This window comes from Dasypus novemcinctus, chromosome 12, assembly GCF_030445035.2.
Source record: "Dasypus novemcinctus isolate mDasNov1 chromosome 12, mDasNov1.1.hap2, whole genome shotgun sequence".
Lineage (NCBI taxonomy): Eukaryota > Metazoa > Chordata > Mammalia > Cingulata > Dasypodidae > Dasypus > Dasypus novemcinctus.
In genome coordinates this window covers 90,694,482-90,715,924 of record NC_080684.1, presented here as the reverse complement: position 1 = coordinate 90,715,924, position 21,443 = coordinate 90,694,482, and the positions used below count along the sequence as shown (strand labels likewise).

At 49.5% G+C, this 21,443-nt stretch overlaps 1 protein-coding gene and 1 pseudogene across 1 annotated transcript; both read left to right on the top strand.

The window, feature by feature from the left end:
- The first annotated feature begins 3,851 nt into the window (after positions 1–3,851).
- On the top strand, positions 3,852–12,835 carry CKAP4 (cytoskeleton associated protein 4). Its single transcript, XM_004473292.5, has 2 exons — positions 3,852–4,508; positions 10,348–12,835. The coding sequence occupies exons 1-2, from the start codon at positions 4,065–4,067 to the stop codon at positions 11,674–11,676; spliced, it is 1,773 nt and encodes a 590-aa protein (XP_004473349.2). The 5' UTR covers positions 3,852–4,064; the 3' UTR covers positions 11,677–12,835.
- Positions 12,836–20,208: 7,373 nt separating this feature from the next.
- On the top strand, positions 20,209–21,137 carry LOC131280711 (tropomyosin alpha-3 chain pseudogene; annotated as a pseudogene).
- Positions 21,138–21,443: the final 306 nt, after the last annotated feature.

Sequence of the window (21,443 nt, the reverse complement as noted above, 5' to 3'; positions counted from 1 at the left end):
ACACACCCCATTCGCAGGGTGTGCTGGCTCACACCTTCGCCCCTGGGGCCTTGTTCCTCTCAACACAGAACAGAGCTGAAGCAATCAGCAGTAACCCGGACTGTCTGTTTTGCCACTCGAACGGAAATGCAGAAAACGAAGAGGGTTTTCAAAGTGATTACAAAGCACTAATTTATGGGCCATGCAGTCAGAGGGTGTTCAGAAGCGCCTTTGCACAAGCTGGGGGAAGGGCTGAAGGAAAGCGAGAGATGCTTTTGGCTCCTCTGCTTCTCCACCCACGTTCCCAGCCATCTAAGGAGGAAGGAGGAAAGAGGAAGGAGGAAAAGGGGATGGAGAGGAGGAAATCAGGAGGAAAAGAAGAGAAGCCTTCTCTAAATGCCTGCTGGGCTGACTGAGAAAATGCCGTGGGAGAATGGAAATCTCCAAGAAGAACCGTTGGTCACTTTCTGCCCTAGAAGATGCACTTCCACGACTATTCACCAACCTCCTTCTCTGGGTGTAACCAACCACCACGGCCACGCTGGAGAGGGAAACACTGCCCGCTTTTTCTAGTTTAACATAGTGTACACATTCTGTGGTTTGTAAGCCACATATGGTGCTGGGAACTCCCAGAAATAAGGATGAAAGAAAATCTTTTCAATCTGGACATAGCAGCTCTGTGCAGCTACAGTTTCACTCAGTGACTCTGGAAATTTTATTAGCTACCCTTTATTCATTGAGCCTTACTATGTGCCCAGTATCATACAGTATCTCTCCCTTAATCCTTACGGTCCTATGAGGTAGTTCTTATTACCCCCATTTTACAGATGAGACACTGAGGTTCAAAGGGGCCTACTCTCTAGTCAGGTGTGGAGCTGACTTTGAACCCAAGTTGGTCTATTCTAGAACCCATTGTCTTTACCACTATATTCCACTACCTCTCAAAGGGAAAGGGTGAGGGGAGAAAGCCTGAAAGTAATAGTCTTTCCCTCCATTCTTCCAGGGCTGAAGAAAGGCAAAAAGCAGAGAAATTTTCCATTCTTGTATCAGTCCTACAGTCTGAATCAGCTGTAAAATATTTAAATATCACTGAATTATTTTTGATAAGACTTTTCTTTAAGAAATATATCCATATAATAAGGATTTTAGAGATGTACTTTACAGAAAGGGGTGACCCTACAACCCAGAAAGGAGGCTAAAGTACACTTCTGAAGGTCAGTTTGGTGGCAGAACTACAGCTTAAAAAGCAGCGCTGCTGCCTCCTGGACCACAGCGTGACAAGGCCCAGCAAGGGGCGTTCCAAGTTTTCTCTGTCTCTACCCCTAACACCAATAGCTTGAAGGAGCATGGTCTCTTTTCGTGCACTGAGGTTTAAAATGCAATATGAACTAAAAACCAACAGTTTTTCAACAAGGCTCTTCTATTCCCTTCTGGAAGAGAGTCTTCTCTTTCCTCACCGCCACCTCATTCTCTTGCAGGTCAGAGTCCCGGCTATTTAATGAGGAAGCTCCTACTACAGCTCCAGGCGTTTAGCTGACACAGGGATGTTTCCCTCCATCTCAGAAAGGGGCAGACGACTTTATTCCTTTGTTTGCTCTGGTCTCCCACACTGGTAGTGACTCTTCTGGCTTCTAGGGCCCTTCCCAGTGTGAACATGCCTCACCCAGCTCGTCTGGTGTTGCAGGACTCTTCATGTCCAACCAACTTCCTGGACTCACTCGGCTTCTGCAGGAGAAATATCCTGTCCTCTCTGCAAACCTGCTCTTCAATGCTCTGCTCAAGGCTTCTACAGCAGAAAGCCTTCCCTAGGTACTCCAGCTCCAAGTCCCCTTATCTTTTATTTCATTTTTAATTTATTTCTCTCCCCTTCCCCCTTGCCCCCCCCCCCCCCGTTGTCTGCTCTCCTGTGTCCATTCGCTGTGTGTTCTTCTGTGTCACCTTGCATTCTCAGCGCCATCGGGAATCGGTGTCTCTTTTTGTTGCGTCATCTTGCTGTGTCAACTCTCCAGGTGCGAGGCGCCAGTCCTGGGTGGGCTGCGCTTTTTGCACAGGGCGGCTCTTCTTGCGGGGCGCACTCCATGTGTGTGGGGCTCCCCTACGCGGGGGACACCTCTGTGTGGCATGGCATTCCTTGTGTGCGGCAGCACTGCGCATGGGCCAGCTCCACACAGGTCAAGGAGGCCCTTGACCTCCTATATGGTAGGTGGACGCTCCATCAGTTGAGTCACATTCACTACCCTCTCCTTACTTTTTATATTCTAACTACATCACTTAGCCCTGAAAACCTTCCTGCACATTTCTCCAAATGTAATGCAGGCTCCTTGTGGGCAGGGGCACAGGGCTTTCACTCATTTGTTAGAATTTTAAACCATCATGGAAAGTAAGTTTCAAGCAGGAGACTCTACCGGTTTACAGAATCTGGCACACGGGGGACCCTCGCCGAAGGTGTTGGTTGAACCAACACGTGCAGTGCCTCCTATTGAAATGAATTGCTGTCTCTGAGTCCCATGAGAGGGCCCAACAGGTGTTATAGGGAAGGCATCATGAAAGAGGTGGTATTTGAATTAGGCCTTCAGGATGGGGTATGTTTTCTTTTTAAACACAGAATTGGGAGGTCACATTGTCAGGCCCAGGGCAGTGCCAGGCACACAAAGATACCAAGTACAGAGAAAAGCCATGGCGTGGAGGGGAATTTGCACCCAGCACCAACTAGCTGTAGTGAGAATGGGTAAGTTGCTTCACTTCCCAGGGCCCCAGTTTCCTTCCCATTCTGAAGTGATTAAGCGGCACTGGCTCTGGAAGAAGGAGACTTATATTCAAACCCTGGCTGTGTGTGACCTTGAGAAAATCAACTGAGGGGTGGGGTGTGTGTCTGTGTGCTCTGCCTGTTTCCTTCCTAGAAAACGGAAAACGGGTAAAAGAATTCCTACCTTAATGAAAGGTTGTGAGGTTTTGAGAACTCGTGTAGGTTGCTAGGCACGGTGCCTGGCCTTTTATATGGCCCTCTACAAAGTAGGGGTGACACACGCTGACCTGCTTCCCTTTCATGCGGCTCCTGGTGGTTTCCTGCACCCAGCACAGCATCTGTCCACGGTAGGGCTGTGGACAGACTGCGTGACTGCCAACGTGAAAACGGAGTTGAAAGAGCTTCAGGAAAAGTAAAGGGCTGAGGTCAATAGACTGACCTAATCACCTTGCACGTTCAATAAAGATGTTTCCTTGAACAGGCTTCATGCAGCTCGAGGATCTTTGCTTACTCTTCCGGAACAGATCTCCGAAGCGGGCTGGTGTTTAGACAGCCCTTTCGGCCTCCGCCTTCCGACCCAAGGAAAGTGTCAGGGCCTCTTCCCCGTGACGGGGCGGTGATTTCTCTAACTCCCCGGAGATCGGAATCGGGGACCAGTCCCCACCTCCTTACCACCCATTCGCCGGAGCGGGGCTCCTCGGGCGCCCCCCACCCCCATTTCCTCTCTCCGCCCAGGGCGCGGGAACGGGGGGGAGGGGGTGGGAGAGCTCGCGCTCGGCCCACTGCGCAGGGTCGTCCCGGGCCCTCCTCGCTCCGGCCCCGCCCGGCCCCCCTCCCTTCTGCCACCTTCCTCCGGCGCCCGTCGGCCCTGCCCCGGCTACCCGCCGCCCCGACCTCGGCCGCCTCCCCCGGCCCGCACCCCGGCCACCTCGGCAGCCAGCGCCGATCCCCGGAGACCCGGCGGCGCCGCCCGCGCCCTCGGCCGCCTCCCGGGCCCCGCCCCCGGCCCCGCCGGCCCTCCCTCGCCGGGGTCGTGGCGGCAGGGAGGAGGGGCGCCCGGCGGCCCGCGTGCGTGGCAGGCTCTCCCGGCTCGGCTCGCCCGGCCTCCCTTGCCGGGAGGCGGGGTCGGCGCGGCGGCGGCGGCGGCGGCGGCAGCCCCCTCCTTCCTCCCGCGGCCCGGCCTCCTTCCTCGCCCGCCCGCCCGCGCTCTCTCGGCCCTTCCGACGCCAGCAGCGCCCGCGTGCCGCTCGCCCAGCCCCGGGGGAGCCGCGCAAGTTTCCCGGGCCGCGCGCCCCGCTCGCTCGCTCGCGCCCCAGCCTCACCCGCCGCCGCGCCCGCCATGCCCTCGGCCAAACAAAGAGGCTCCAAGGGCGGCCACGGCGCCGCGAGCCCCTCGGAGAAGGGCGCCCACCCGTCGGGCGGTGCGGATGACGTGGCGAAGAAGCCGCCGCCGCCGCAGCAGCCGCCGCCGCCCGCGCCGCACCCGCAGCAGCACCAGCACCCGCAGCAGCACCAGCAGAACCAGGCGCACGGCAAGGGCGGCCACCGCGGCGGCGGCAAGTCCTCGGCCGCCGCCGCCGCCTCGTCCTCGGCGTCCTGCTCGCGCCGGCTCGGCCGGGCGCTCAACTTTCTCTTCTACCTGGCCCTGGTGGCCGCGGCCGTGTTCTCGGGCTGGTGCGTCCACCACGTCCTGGAGGAGGTCCAGCAGGTCCGGCGCAGCCACCAGGACTTCTCCCGGCAGCGGGAAGAGCTGGGCCAGGGCTTGCAGGGCGTCGAGCAGAAGGTGGGTACCCCGGGCTCCCCCCACCCCTTCTCGCCGGGTGCGGCTCCCCGGTGACCTCCCGGCCAGCCCCCTCGTCCTTTCTCAGCCCCCTGCCCGGGATCGGCGCCCCCCCCCGCCGGGACTCCCCCCTCCCAGGTCGCATAGGCCTCGGCCCGGCCCGCGGAGGCCTCCCTCCCCCCCCCGACCCCCACATTCCGAGGCAGACCCCAGACGCTCTTTGTTAATGGCCACAGAGGAATCTGTGCCTAGGGATGGACCGCCGGCGGGAGAGACAGGCCAGCCGGGGGTGGGGGGGTGGGCCAAGGGCCTGTCAAAGGACATTAGCGGTGACCTGTGAGGAAGCCGCAGGCTCTCCGGAACCCATTCTTTTTGGATTAGGAACCGCTGAATGGACAGAGTTGTTTGAAAGGGAGGCTGGAAGGGAAGCCTGCGCGTTCCTGGAAGCCTCGGGCAGGGCTGCACCTCCGCTCCCCCGGTGAGGGACATCTGAGCCAGTTTTCAATAGACCCGAAGCTTGTGGAAGGAAAAGCTAATATTCTTATTGATTTACGAAGTCGAAACTAAATATTAGATACCTTTCAGCCCTTTGTCCTGTATTGGGCCAGTATCTCCCTGCAGGCATCCGAACTAGCCTACTTCAGCTTTAGGGAGAAAGACAGCAGAAAATCCTAGGCCATCCTGGTGAATCAGACAGGCAGACCCATCTCTGGGTGTTTAAGAGAGCTTACTCTCGTATTATCCAATCCTCATAGCAACCCTGGCGGGGAGATGGCACTGGAGGTTTTCACTCCGTTTTCCAGACCCAAAAACTGAGGTTTAGAGATTAAGGGAATTGACAGAGCTGGTGAGTGGAAGAACACCTGCTGATGCCTGGGCCACTGCCCCTTCCATTCTCCCAGGGTTCCCAGGGGCCCATTTCAGGTGTGGATGTACCAGCTCTCCCTCAGCGCAGCATTCCTTTGCTTCCGCCCACGTCTGGTTTTCCCACGTCTGGTTTTCCTTTCTCCTCCCCTATTTTCATTGCTCGGTGAAAGTTGGTTGCATGACTGAAACAAAAAATCCCGCCACTTCTGGGCCCGGAACTGCTGCCTCCCTTTCCCAGCGTGCTGCCTGCCCTGCCAAGTTTCTCTGTACTTTTGTTGAGTGTGCAGGACTAGGAATTTCCTCTTAAGTCTGGCAGAGCAACTGGAATGAGTCAGCCTGCTAAATGCTGCAGGCCAGGGGAGGTGACTTTCCTAAGGGAATTAAGTAGGCAGAGCTGCTCTGCCTATCTTGAATGTCAGACGATTCTTAAAAAAAATAGGGACACTGCCAAAGCATAATCACTAGCCTCTCTGATTCTTCTCTTTTATCTACCCACTTGCTAATCAATCATAGTATTTATTGAAGTCTGATAGGCATGGCAGGGCCCTTCCCATTGCCAAGAGGTTGTGAATCGTCTTTGTGGAGCAGCTGGCCAGTAAGGTGTCAATTGAGGCAACTGATGGGCAAGTTCAGAAGAGGGAGGTTGAAATTCCTTGGCCTGTATCCCTGGTAGCCAGGATGTGTCAGTGCTCTAGTTGGTGACTGATAAGTGTTGAAGAAATGTGAAGAACATACCGGCAGGGGACTGCTTTGAGCATGTCTGAGGGTCAGGAAGTGGCTCCCTTGCTTCTAGCAGAGTGACCTTTAGGGGGTGGTGAGAGGGGAGGTTGGAAGTTGAGGCCAAAGTGGGGAAGGTCTTGAATGCAGGTTGAAAAAACCGGGCTTTATTCTCTACACTTTCTCCTTGTACCTCCCTTTTTCTCCTTTCTGATTCTCACCCTTTCTCAGTCAAGGCTGTGCACAGCTTCCTTTCCTCTTTGGAGCTTGGTTTTTCCATCTCCCCAGTGAAGGGAGGGTTCAGTCCAAATTTTTAAGAATCCATATGGCTCTAAGACTGTCACATTGGTGATCACCTTCTACTTCACTAGGGTAACCAGGCAATTATGCCTGATCTTTACTGAGCACTTAATTATGTGCCAGGCTCTATGGTACGGGTTTGAAAATGCTTCTTCTCTTTCAATCCTCACAACATCCCCAAGAGCTAAGTGCTTTCATTATCTCCCTTTGCCAGATGAGAAACTGAGGCACTAAGAGGCTAAGTATCTTTGCATAAGTTACATGGCTAGTGGGTGGGAGGGCCAGCATTCAAACCCATGCTATCTAATTCCTAGAATACTTCCTTGTTCCGCTGTTCATTTTGTATATTTCTCATGTCTGACAAAGTATATAGTAAGTCCTCAGTAGATGCTTGTTCCATTGACCTGGAACATGCCCAGAATAACAGTGGGGTTTGCCACAGTGTGCAGCCACTTCAGAGTCTGTCTGCACCTTCGGATGGCCAGCAAATGAGAAGGTATTTTGCATTGAGGAGGGAAGAGTGCTTGGTCCTCTGACAACTCAAGTTCAAACCCCTTTATACCTAGGTGTGAGACTTGCGGGTTGGGGTTTGGTTATCAACAGGGAAATGGACTTACAGTGTTATTATTATTAATTAGTATTCACTGCAGGCCAGGCGTTCTATTAAGCGCTTTGCAGCCACTATTTCAGTTTCCCCAGCCACCTGCTGAGGCAGGTACCATTTATTAGCACACGACAGGGACCCTGAGCCTGCAGTGGTTTATGTTTCACGTTCAGGGTCACACACACACTGTAAGTAGAGGAGCTAATTGGAGTCAGGGCAGTCTGACCCTGACTCGCTCTGCTCTTCTGCTCTATTGGGTGGCCACCTGGTCTCTTGTTCTCCAAATGCTCTCCGTATTGGCAGATAGCCCAGGTCTTCTGCGTGGCTGTAGCACAGCAGAGTTCAGCAGGCACAAATGGGTCCAGGACTTCAGTCAGTGTTGGCAGTTCAGTTCTCGGCTCTGGCAGACCCAGAGGTCTTGAGCCAGGGACCTGGGTGGTACTCAGTGATAGGAGGTATGGCTTAGGCCTGGTGGAGGAGGAGCTATTTGTGCAAGAGTGAGTTCTCTGGATTTATTTCTTTATTTTCCTATCAACTCTTGGACAAGGAGTCAGGGCTGCAGGTTTAGGCATCATCTCCTCCATGTGCTCAGTGCACTTTCACAGTGCATCTCATATAATGGTTAAGAGCTCAGGTTCTATAATCAACCATTCTGGAGTTTGGATGCTTAACTTGCCGGTTGTGTGACCTTAAACTCCCTAATCTTCGGTTTCCTCATGTGTAAAATGGAGATCAGTGGGAGCCCCCAACTCATAATATTATTGTGAGGATATAATGAGATAACACCTATAAAATACTTTGCATGATTTCTTGGTGTATAGTAATGCCCAGTTCATTGTCAGCCACTGCTATTTTTAGGGTGTCTAACTCTTCCCAGGAGGTTGTGAGCTCCTTGAGGGCAGGGATCTTGTCTTAGTTGTTATTTTACTTCTGTCATCTTGCCCAGTGCCCACCACTTAGTGTATATTCCATATATATAGCTGGGGGATCTGATGCATCCAGTGTATATTGATTACAATGATTTTTTTGCACCACCAACAAGGGTTACTTTTTATGTTCTTTTTATAGTGATAGGGGGGTGGATATTTGGTTTCATCCATAATTTCCTATCCAGTCCCCTTCCTAACCATTTGTCAAGAGCCAGCCTGGTTTAGGGGTAACAGGCAGAGATTGGGGGGAAATGGACCCATTGGTTTCTCTCAAGCTTTGCTCTTTTAACTAATTCATTCTTTTATTCATTCAGAAAACCCCGGATGAACAGCTGCTGTGTTGCTCACCTGCTCCTGCCTCTATTTTGAGTGCTATGCTTGGAACAGCCAAATACTACTGTGATTTAATAACCTAGTTTCAGAGCTGAGCCTCTCTCCAGTACCCTCTTGGGGTGTCCTTTATGACTCATGCTCTTTTTGGTTGGGCCGGGAAAGTGTCTGCTGTTCTGAAATCCCTGGGAACCTTATTCTAATCTGTTTTAGGGTCTCAGACTGGTAGAGCTAGCAGGGACTTCAGTGACCTTTTTTATAGATGAGGGACCTGGGACTATTTGGAAAGAGAACGTGACTTAATTCATGCTCTCAGCACTCGTTTTTGGTGCAGTTAGAACTAGAGCCCAGATGTCCTGTTCACATTCCTGTTATATTTTAAGTTTATTCCTCTTGCTTTGGGCATTGGCCTAAGGATGGTGCTAGGAAGCTACAGATTTGAAAAACAAATAATGAAATGATTGCTGTTTATTGAGCATTCACTGTGTGCTAGGTACAGTTTAAGCACTTTACATGTATTCATTTAATCCTCACTAGAAATCCTATGAGTGAGGTGCTATCTTTGAAGGTGAAGAAACCGAGGCACAAATAAGCTAAATAACTTGCCCCAAAACCCACATCTAGGAAGTGTCAGAACTAGGGATTGAGCTGAGACAGTCTGGATAAATAAATAGCCCATGCTATTTCATTTTGTGACTTCTTACTGTAGAAACTTTCACATAAGCAAAAGAAGACAATACTATAATGAACCCCATTTTCAGTAATTGTCAGTGTTTTGGCATTCTTGTTTCATTTCCTCCCTCCACCCCCTTTTTTTTTGGCTGGAGTATTTGAAAATTAATCCTTGATGGATACATTTCAGTGTTTATTTCTAACAGACGAGATTTCCTCTCTCTTCCCACCCCTCCCCTCCCCTCCCCTCTCCCTTTCCTTTCCCTTCCCTCCTTTCTTTTAAGGAACATAGTATTATCATATCTACCAAAGTTACTAGTAATTCCTTAATATCATCTAATATCTAGTCCATGATCAGATCTCCCCAGTTCTCTCACAAAATGTACTTCTTAATAGTTGCTTTGTTTGAATCAAGATCCGTGAAAGGTCCACACGTTACATTTCTTTTTTTTTTTTTGCCAGGAAGTGTCATAGGTGGCACTGTGTGCTTCCTGTGGTACCATGTCAGGATACTGCCCGGGTTCTTCATCATCATCCCATATAGCTTTTCAGTCTAGTAAACCAACTCCTTGGGGAGTTCCCAGGTCAGGTCTTGTTTAGGGTGGAATATATTTAGAATAAATACGTAGTGGAGAAACCCAGTCAGCATGTGTTCAGAAAGCCAGAGAATGCTAAGAGGTCCCCTGGTCCAGGTGAGGACACACGACCCAGGGAGGACAGTGGCCTCTTCAAGGCCACACAGCTAAGGAGTGAGCGGAGAACCTGGCCCTGTGTCTTGACTCCCAACCCAGTGTCTCCCAAGTGCCTCAGATTTTCCCAGATTTACAAGATTCTTCATTTTTAAGTGTTAGAAACCTAACTCCAACTAGTTTGAAGAGAGAGAATTTACTGGCTCAAACTAAAAAGTTGAAGAGTAGATTCCTCCAGGGATTCAAATGATGTCTTCAGGACCTCTTGCCATCTCTCAGCTTTGCTTTTTGCTCTGCTAGCTTGACTTTTTAGGCTGGTGTTCTTCCTGCACTCATGAGAGCAGCTCCATGCTAGTGATCCCTGTGGAAAAAGAGGCTTTCCTTCCCACTAGTTTACCAGAAGTCTGGCAACTGACTTGTTGGCTGGACTTAGGCCATGCACCCATCTCTGGATTAACCACTGTGGCCTGGGCTGGGAGTGGGGATCTGGAAAATGCTGATGGGTCAGGCCTAGGTTACAAGTCCACTCCTGGAGCACCAGGAAGGGAGGGTATCCTAGGGTTGGTCCCTTAAACCACATGGTCTGTGTGTGGAGGAATGATTCTCCAAAGAAAAACTGTGGTGCCCTTCTGGAGGGCGAGGAGTCTGGAAGCTGGGCAGACAAGAAAATAGAGCCCTAGAGTTTAACATTCATCCGCTCTTCTCAGAAGTTAACAACTGGATTTTGGTTCCAGGTGCAGTCTCTGCAAGCCACGTTTGGGACTTTGGAGTCCATCTTGAGGAGCTCTCAACATAAGCAAGATCTCACAGAGAAAGCTGTGAAACAAGGGGAGAGTGAGGTGAACCGGATCAGCGAAGTTCTGCAAAAACTCCAGAATGAGATCCTTAAAGACCTCTCGGACGGGATCCATGTGGTAAAGGATGCCCGCGAGCGGGACTTCACATCTCTTGAGAACACTGTGGAGGAACGGCTGACGGAGCTCACCAAGTCCATCAATGACAACATCGCCATCTTCACCGAAGTCCAGAAGAGGAGCCAGAAGGAAATAAATGACGTCAAGGCGAAGGTTGCCTCTCTGGAAGAATCCGAGGGGTACAAGCAGGATGTGAAAGCCTTGAAGGAAGTTGTGAAGGAAATACAAACCTCTGTGAAGTCCAAGGACAAGGACATTGAGGCCCTGAGAAGCAGCCTCCAGACCATGGAGTCTGATGTGTACACAGAGGTCAAAGAGCTAGTGAGCCTCAAGCAGGAGCAGCAGAAGTTCAAGGAGGCGGCTGATTCGGAGCGTCTCACCTTGCAGACCCTCACGGAGAAGGTTCTCCAGTCGGAGGAGTCCATTTCCCGCCTCCCAGAGGAGATCAGGAGACTTGAGGAAGAGCTACACCAACTCAAAGCCGAGTCCAACAGGCCGGAGGAAGACGGGGTTTTCAAACACTCCAATGCCTTAGAAGTGCTCCAGGAAAAGTGTCAGGGATTGGACTCCAGGCTCCAGAACCTGGAAGACGGAGTCCATTCCATGCAGACAGCCTCTGTGCGGCAGACGGAGAGCCTGGAATCCCTCCTGTCCAAGAGCGAGGAGTGTGAGCAGCGTCTGGCCGTGCTGCAGGAGCATGTGCAAGGCCTGGGGTCCTCCTCGGACGCGGACAAGGAAGGCTTGGCCAGCTCCGTGAGGAGCCTGGGGGAGGCTCAGCTCTCTCTCTACACGGACGTGGAGGAGCTGAAGAGGAGCGTGGGCGAGCTCCCCAGCACGCTGGAAGCGCTCCAGAAGGTGCAGGAGCAAGTTCACATGCTGCTCAGTCAGGACCGAGCCCAGGCAGCCCCGGTGCCTCCCCAGGACTACCTGGACAAACTTTCTTCTCTAGACAACCTAAAATCCTCAGTAAGCCAAGTGGAATCAGACCTGAAAATGCTCAGGACTGCTGTGGACAGTCTGGTCGCATACTCGGTCAAAATAGAAACCAATGAGAACAATTTGGAATCAGCCAAGGGTTTATTAGATGACCTGAGAAATGATCTGGATAGGTTGTTTGTGCAAGTGGAAAAGATTCATGAAAAAATCTAAACACATTGTGTGTGCAGGGTGCAGATTTAAAGTCCAGTTTCTCATGACCAAAAAACGTGTTGTTTTCTCCCAACCCCTTTGTCACCCCTCCCTCTCCCCACCCCATTTATTGTCTCCTCCTAAGGCGTGGTAGGTGTCACCTGGAACACCAAGGCATTGTGCCCCGTTAATTTATTTACAATGATTACCACACACCTTTGTTTCTTAAATTTTCTGCTTCTGCTTTTGGTTGGTTTCCTGAAGGCCCAAGCCCTGTGATTCAGAGGTGGCTTTCAAAAGGGATGCCTTGAGCATCAGAACCAAAAGATTGCTGAAGTGTTAGCAGAAGTATATTAACCCTAACCTCAGCAAGAACAACAACCCCGACTGGCTGGCAGATTTCGAGTTAAAAAAAATAAAACTGGGGTGGGGGTGGGCACTTTTTTTCCTAATTGTTTTAAGAAAAATTAATTTTACTTTTTTATTATACTTCTGGTTGAAGTTTTCATGAGATGTCACTCATTTCTTGTCTTCCACTTTAAATTGGTTAAAACCTAAATGTCAGCTCTTAGTTGGGAGGGGGAGAAAGCCCCTTGGTTTTCCGTTCAAGAGTCAGCCAGCTACTAGAGGGTCACCTCCCTGCCACACGGGTGTCTTTTCCTCTCCTGAACGTCCAGTGATCTCAAAGGCAACTATGCAAAGAAATCGGACGGTTCTGAATGTTAGGGCGCAACGCCCCAGAGTCCCTTGCGGCCTTCCTGTGTCACCTCTTCTGGTTGGGTCAACAAATAATGCCTAGGTTTAGAAATCCTCCAGTGGGGAAGTCCTTGGATTCTTCCAAGAGATGTATCATTCTCATAAGCTGTCCACAAAGGAGTGGGGTGGGCCTCCTATCTTTATGTTTGAACAGGTTGTCCATGAAGAGGTATGCTGTGGAAGCAGACCCCCAGGTACCAGTGAAGAAGGTGTGCGCTGCGTTTCTGAAATTGTTTGCTGTATCCCCCTCCCTTTGAGCTGTACGGTTCTCTAATAGCTGTCTTGCCCTTCAAAAAAAAGAAAAAAAAAGAAGAAAAATGAAAAGAAAAAGAAAAAAAAAGTTTGTTTAGTTTACTGTGAAATGAACTGTATGGCTTATTTACAGTATTTTTAATTCTTAATAAACATTTGAGCTTTGTTAGGACTTTTTCCAGAGTGATGGGTTTCTGAGAATTTACTATTATATGTCTTTTATTAGCTTGGAGTGTTCAGGATTAGAAAACAATGCATACTCAGTATTAAGACTGTTCTTTTTGATCCTAGAACCAAAACGACCTCACTGTTGAGTGTAAGAGTATAAGGACAAACTGTGTAGGTGTTTGTAGATTACCATTTGTCTCCAACTTTTAGCCACAGCAGAGGGTCTCAGTCCTGACTACCTCTTAGAGTCTTCTGGAGAGCTTGAACAAAATACCTGGGCCCCGCCCCCATGGACACGGATTCTGGTATACCGAGGCTAGGGGTTGAGCACCACAGACCCAGATCCTCCTAGTGACCTCTGGCCCCAGGTCTACCTGGCCAGGGCTCTGTTGCTTCCCTGGGCTACCCCACCTTCTGCTTAAGTAGTGTTGGATGAGTGCTCCCATGCCAGGTGCTGTGCTGAGCCCTCAGAAGCCTCGCTGTTTGATCCTGGTCACTGAGGGAGGCCGAGGGGAGGCAGCTCAGCAGTGGTGGGCACGTGCAAGCTCATTAGGAAATGGAGCCCAGACCCTGCTCTTACCCGTGATGCCCTGCGTCCACCTCCTCCAGTGTCCTGCACCTCCGTCCAGCACGGCGCCTGTCCAGAGGGACCTTGGAGCTCTCGCTGCCTGCTGTTGGCAGTTAGAGCCTGAGGCTGCAGGAGCCTGCGTCCAGAGAGCACAGGTGTCAGGATCTGAGGACATACGTGGCTCCTCTCTCCGTCCTCCTGACTAGGGCCCCTCCCCCTGAACTTCCTCTATCATTCTCCCAGGTCCGCGCCGCAGCAGCCCCCAGGGGCCACAACCCCAAGCTTGATGCAGATCAGGATGGGGCCCTTTGTGGGTGCTTTTTTAAAGTCTAAGAACTGATAGGTCTGCCTTCCTCATTTCACCTCTCTTGGAAAGGGTGCTGCACAGCATACAGCTCCATGTATGGGGAAAACTGAATTCTGGTTCCTTAGATTGGTTGGTTGCCCTGGGCATATATTTGTTCTTCCTTCAGCTGTCCAGGCATCCCTCTAATCTGCAGTTTCTAATCTCAGACTATGCAGTGGTTCGTAGGTTCTCATTTCATATTAGAGAAACATCTATAAGTGTCAGGAAAATGATCAAATGAAAATTGAAGTGGTGACAATTAACAAAGGAATGTATTACAAATACACGTATTTCTCATGGTGGGACTATAGAGATAGGCCTACTCCAAACAGCATTACAGTCAGTCTTGTTTGTTCTTATATCTGCTCATTCATTTATTCATTCAACAAACATCTATTGAGCCCATAGCCAGACATGTTGCTAAGCTCCAGTGAAATAAAGACACACATGACAAGATCCTTTTCCCCAGGCCACCTATGGCCCAGGGGGGACGACAGTCATGTAAATTGATAGGTATCATAAGGATTTACTTGTGCTGCAGCCAGGGATGGTGGGGAGTGGCCATGGACTGGGCTGGGGTGGCTAGAACAAGTTTCCAGAAGACCTAAGGAAGCCCTTAGAATGCTCCCATGAGTGGTGGAAACCTTCAGGAAACATGGAGCTGTCCACCCCTTTGAATGAAATATTCTCAAGTCTTGAAGGTGCTGGTTAAGCTGCAGATGATCCAGCACCAAGGGAGAAGTCTGCAGTGACATTCTGAAGGCAGGATGGTCAGTATGCCGGAGAGGAGATTGCTCCACCATTTACCCTAGGACCTTGGGCAAATCGCTTAGAATGGCAATACTTACACACAAGGTGACTGCAGGAATTGAATGGGGTTGTGGAAGGAGAGGGTTTAGATTAGCACAGCATCTGGTACATATCGAGAGCTCTAGGGTGCGCTCATGCGAGCCATACCAGAGGATAGAAAATCGAAACACTTCTGTGCTGGTTGGTAAATCACTGCTGCGCTGAGTCACCTGAGTGCCCTCCCTCAGGACCACCGGATATCCTCCCAATCCAGCAACTAATAGGTTAATGCCCTGGCATAGCAGGGGCCTCCAAGACCCTACTCCAGCATTTGTTTTGACTGCTTTACCATTGATGAAATATTTGGAAATCCTTTCTCCTGAGCTCTCCTGACTTCCTAAACAGAGATAGGTTTGTTCGTGGGGTGTGTTTATGACACTGATAACGCTTTATCACATCTTATTGAAATTACCTTCTTCTCTTACTGGGAGAAGACTATAGTCATTGTTTACTGTTGCATCCTGGGTGGGGACTGGGTAATAGTAGACCCTTAATATTTATTGAAGGAATAAATGAATGGAAAGGATGGTAGGATTCAGCACCTGGATATTAAACTTGCTGAAAGAACTATGGGCGTATACTTACCACTTTTCAAAGGGAATTCAAATTCAAATTTTAAGTTGAGATTTTTTTTTTTTTTTGTGGTTATTATTGTATCCCTTGACATAAAATAGAGATGGTAAAACTGGGGCTGGAGATGCTGATCCAGAGTCATAGACTCACAAACAGATCGCAGACTGTTAACTATGAGTTCAACCTCCTCAATTTATTAATCAAGAAACCAAGACACAAAAAAAGGGAAAATGAGTTGTGAGTTGCCCCAAACTTGTGCTAGTCTCAACTCTCTGGACGGTTCTAGAACCTTGATCTGCTGATGCCCAATCAAGTCCTCCTTGCAATTTACTCATTGCTCTCTTTTATCCCCTGGAGAGAGGTGGCCACATGTGCATACGTTGGAGGGACATGGCGAGGCTCCAGTGGGAGAAGGGCTTTCTGCCCTCTCCCAGGGTGCAGGGTTTGTTGGTTGGTTTGTTTTGGCCCAGCTTTCTGGAGGCCCCGGGGTGGGAATGGGCCACTCCTGAGGACCACCTCCTCCCAGGGCCCAGGTCCTCATCCATCCAAGAGATATGGGTCTCGGCCTTGGGGATGGAGGGCCAGGTCCTCCCTTGTTCATACTCTCAGCCCTGAAAAGAAGCTGCTTTCTACATTTGCTACTTCCATACCCTGTTTTAGTAATTAGCCACCTTTTACTGGTTAACAGTTCTTTATGTTAAAATTTTCCTAATAAAATTCCTGATGAATTTCTGTCTCCTGACTGGACCCTGATTCATATAAAAGGCTCTCAATAGGATAAACATCTTTTGACAAAGAAGGTACCAGTTCCTTATGGTTTCCAGCAACGTCAATACCATTACTTCCAAGATTGAGACAGGGCCTGGCCTAGAGTAGATGCTTAATCAATCGCTGTGACTTGGAATGACTTTGCGGAGGTGACCCCATGAAGATTTCTTCCTGCCAATCCATCCTCAACAAAGGCCACTACCTCTGGTGGTGCCTTGTTGGGCTGTGGAGGCCAATCTCTTAGTTTTTTCTTTGGGTATCTAGATTATAGATTAGAAGACAATTTTCTCAAGTTTTCCCTTATGACAAATATATCAGATTGAAGCAACCACTTACATCATTTGATTAGTTACTGCAAGCAGAGTAGAATTTATTGTGATGCTAAGGCACTTTAAGTTGCAAGGCCCCCTAACTTGTATGCCCTGTATCAAACAACCTTGGGAGGTTATAGGCATTTTTTAAAAATTTAAATTTGTAGAAGTTATATATATACATTTATTTTTTAATTTGCAAAAATTTAAATATTTTAAATAAGAATGTTGCCTCTTTCTACTCCAACTTCTCCTCTGTCACACTTCCCTTCTCATTGGATGGGTGGAATTCAAAGGGCCTCTGGGTATTTTTTGGGATCTGTTTAAAGGGTCCTTGAGTTGGGGATCCACTTAGTTTGGGTAAGTGGAATGTAGGGACGTGGTTTTCAGTCACTTACGTGGCTAGTTTCCATTACCAGGGATTTTTCTACTGCAGGGATATTCTTACCACTCTCTCTGACAGCTTTCCCAGAGTTGAGGCATGGAGGTTAGGGCCAGAGGCCATATCAAAATAGGAACATGTCCTGTGGCACGTGGCACCACAGTATGCAGGTAGTGAAGGAGAGACAAGGCGTGACTATGTGGAACCAAATGCCAGCTGGTGGGAAAGTTGTCTAATCATGAGGCATGTAACATTGTAAGCAGAGGATTCGGTTCTCATTGGCATCTGGTCAAAATGAAATTCTTCTGCCAGCATATACTTGAATATGCAGCTCATACAATGATAAGTGAACCATGTATTTATGGGAATTATGGGAAATTGAATTTATCAGAATTCATGTGTTTGTAGGGCACAAACCCAGCAGTACTATTTTTAAATATTTAAAACATACAACTCCACAGTATGGTAGAATTGTATGCTTTAAATATGCCAGCCTGTCAGATTGTATTATATCTGATGCATCTTACTCTGATAAAGTCTAGTGGTTCTAGATTAAATGGAAGGCAAAGTTGTCAACTTCTCAGTGAAACAGGCTGAAGAAACAGGCATTCTAGTGACAAATTACTTACATGTATTTTCATTAGGAACTGTTTTCATAAAAAAAAATCAGTGTGTTTACAATGCATTGCAATTATGTTGCTTAGTACAATGTTGTAATAAATTTTACAAAAGCGCATTTGAATTGCTTTTCGTGGTGCTTTGAAACTTTTATGTACCCCCAGAAAAAAACATGTTGTTAAACTTAATCCGTTCCTGTGGGGGTGAGCCCACTGTAAGTAGGACCTTTTGAGGAAGTTACTTCAGGTAAGGAGCAGCCCAGCGCAATCAGGCTGGGTCTTGATCCTATTACTGGAGTCCCTTATAAATGGAAGGAAATTCAGAGAGGGAGAAAAACCACAGGAAGCAAGAAGCTGAACATCAATGGAACCCGGAAGACGAAGAGAGGCCTGGAGACGCCGCCATGTGCCTTACCATGTGACATGCTAAGCAGCCAGCCCCAGATCGCCAGTCTTTGGGAAGAAAGCACCACCTTGATGATACCTTGATTCGGACTTTTTCCCAGCCTCGAACTGTGAACAAATAAATTCCTATTGTTTAACCTGACCCATGTCATGGTATATGTTTGATCAGCCTAGGAAACAAAAACACTCTTGTATATGTCCTAATTTCAAATTAATTGTGCATAATTTTTCAGAATTATTAATCGTGTTGGGAAGGAAGTAGCATGGTAAAGTCAGAGACATAACCTGAAAGAAGATGCTTGTGCTTTTGTCAGCATTTTCAATGTGAAACTTGTGATTTTCCCCTCTTATTCTTAAAAAATTTCATGTTCATACCTAATTTTGAATTTTGAATTTAGTATAATTTCTGTAAAGAGGGCCTAGTTTTCCTTTCTGTTTTAGGGAGACCTGCATGCTCTCCCTCCTGGTGGCCTGGCCTTACCATCCCTCTTGCGGCTGATGGCTGGCGAGGAGGCTTTAGTGAGATCCTGCGAGAACCCCACTGTGGCCAGCGTTTGAGGTCAGTACATCTTTTCACTTCCCTGGATTTCGTTTCCCTTATGAGATGAACTTGGACCAGATCAGTGCTTCGCAAACTTTCGTGTGCCTCAGGGTCATCTGGAAAGCTTGTTCATCACAGATTGCTGGCCTCACGCCCAGGATGTCCCACTCAGCAGGTCCAGGGCCGGACCCAAGAACTTGATTTCCAATGAGCTCCCAGGACAGGCTGACACTACCAGTCTGGGAAATCACACTTTGAGAACCACTGGACCAGATGATTTCTAACGGTAAAATGAGAGGGCAGGCCTAAAATGCTATGCGCCAGTGCATTTCGACCTGAAGGGAAGAGGTGAAGGTAGCTGTTATGCCAAGAGTCTGAAAAGAAATGCAGATAGTGTGTTCAATGAGTCTCATCTCAAATATTATTATTTCACAAGGATGGGTATGAATGAGTGCATTGCGTAACTTTTAATTCAATGTAAAAGCTGGAACAATGCAAAGTCATTTTCTAGACTTTTTCTTGCACATAAATTTTTGTAATTTGTCATCTAGATATCAACTCCTACATCTCTATGTCTAGCTCAGAGAATGCCTCTGAACTACTGATCTATTTTTCCAATAATATTTCAATTTTGCCCCCCTTCCCCTCGACATCTTAGACAGTTCTAAGCTGAAGTCTATTCCCCCGGAGTGAGTGGAATCGCTGCTCCTCCCCTGCTTAAGCCAGTGCTCAGGGGTCATCCCCCTTCTCCCTGCCCTGGCCATCCCTCCTCCTCTCCGCATCTACTAGGGTTGACGCCCTGCCGTACCCTCTCGCCACCTCTCCTCGCCGTCCCGCCACTCTGTCCTCAGCTGGTGCCTGGATTCCCGCAGCAGCCTCCTCACTGCACTCCCCCCTTTCCACTGAGAACAGAAATGTGATTTGTTCCCTCAGACTTCCTCCTGCAATAGACAGCACCTGCTCTCTGCGAGGCACCGAGGAGATGGCTAGGAGCAAGGCAGGCGTGGTTCCTGCTTCCGTGGCACTTTTGGTCCTGCTGGGAGGAGATCAGCAGTAAACGAGGGGAGGACCAGAGAGACACATTTACAAACTGCAGTCTGTGTTACGAGGGACGGTCTTCCCGTCTCCAGCCTGGCCCCATTCAGTGAGTTCTCCACGGGTGACCGGCGTGAGCTTTCTCAAACTCGAACCTGCCTGTGTCCCTTCCCCAAGCTAAATCCTTCAGGGTCGCCTCTTCGGCTTCAGGAGAACATCCTGGCTCCACGGTGTGACCAAGCAGCCTTCTTTTTTTTTTTTTTTTTTTTTTTAATTTTATTTATTTTTTATTTGTTTCTCTCCCTTTCCCAGCCCCCCAGTTGTCTGTTCTCTGTGTCCATTTTGCTGCATGTTCTTCTTTGTCCGCTTCTGTTGTCATCAGTGGCACGGGAATCTGTGTCTCTTTTTGTTGTGTCATCTTGCTGTGTCAGCTCTGTGTGTGTGGGGGGCACCATTCCAGGGCAGGCTGCACTTTCTTTCACGCTGCGTGGCTCTCCTTACAGGGCACACTCCTTGCGTGTGGGACTCCCCTACGTGGGGGACACCCCTGAGTGGCAGGGCACACCTTATGGGCATCAGCATTGCACATGGGCCAGCTCCACACGGGTCAAGGAGGCCCGGGGCTTGAACCGCGGACCTCCCATGTGGTAGGCGGACGCCCTAACCACTGGGCCAAGTCCGCTCTGATCACTGTCTTCCTGTGGTCCCACCTCGCTTTCCATGTCCTCTGCTCACGAGCACCACCTAACAGCTTGGCCATTTCTGCAGCCCTCAGTGCCTTTGCACATGCTTCTTCGTCCTCCCGCCCTTCCTCACTCGGTCTCTTCCGACTCAGTGTTTCCATCCTCCCGACCCTGACTGCGGGCTGCATCTGGCTGCTCCTTCTAGGAGCTTCCACTCTCCAGGCCTCTGGCCTTCAGTGTGCTCCTCCTCTGTACCTTGGCTGCTTGCTTGTCTGTCTTCCCATTGCCTGGTCCTCTCCATGGATGAAGAGGGCTGTGGGTGGAGATCTCCAAATCCACGGAGATGTCACTGTGCTTGGCCCACAGTAATTAAACTAGAAATAACTGGAGAAGCAGCTGCAAAGCCGAGCGGAGGAGGCAGCAACCAGAGCACCAGTGGGCACTTGCTGGGTGGGCGCCAGGGCTGGGATCACACCACTGAGGCAGTGAAGCTCAAATCCAGGGTCTGCAGCAGCAGCAGGCCTGTGATGCCTGGGAGAGCCGAGCTCCTCCAGCGGGAAATGGAAGGAGAAAGGTGGGCCGTGAGCAGGCGGAGGCCCACGTGGCCTCCTGGAACCCTGGGATCCTGCTGGGTGAAGAGGGGCTGGACCACGCTCAGGAGCTCCTGGCCAAGGGTCTGCAAAAAGTCAAGGGAGCAGAGAAAGTCGCTGCTGAGAGCAAGAGAGGTATGAAGGTTATTGAAAATGGGGCTCTCAGAGATGAAGAAAAAATGGAATGCCAGGAAAATCCAACTCAAAGAAGCCGAGCCTGCTGCAGAAGAGGCAGATCGGAAGTGCGAGGAGGTGGCTCGTGAATGGGTGATTATTGAAAGGAACTTGGAAAGCACAGGGAACGAGCTGAGCTGGCAGAGGCCCGTTGCCACGAGATGGATGAGCAGGTAGACTGATGGACCAGAACCTGGAGTGCCCCAGTGCTGCTGAAGGAAAGGGCTCCCCAAAAGAAGACAAATAGGAAGAAGAGAGAAAGATTCATACTGATAAACTCAGGAGGCAGAGACCTGTGCTGAGTTTGTTGAGAGATCCAGAGTCAGCTGGAAGAGACAATTGATGACTTGAAAGATAAACTGAAAGGCACCAATGAGGAGCACCTCTGTACCCAAAGAATGCTGCTTGACCTGAATGAGGTGGAGAGCACCCCAGTCGTGCCCTGCTGCTGCTACTCCCCGTGACCCCGGCCCCGCTTGAGGCCAGCCTGCTGGAAGCTGACCTTGAAACTGAGAGCTGGTCTTTAACTGGAAGCCTGCTTTCTGCTCTTGCTGTGTACCCACCCACCCATCCCTGGCCCTGTGTCTGTTTCACCAAACTTTCTCTGCCTCTCCCAGAGATTGCAGCTTGGCTAGGGGCTGATCATCTTTGCAACAACATTTAAGGGATGTGGGCACAAGACAAGTTTTTTTTTTTTTTTTTTTTGTTTCATCATCTTTTTTTTTTTTTTCAATTGATTTTGTAAAAATATTACATTAAAAAAATATATG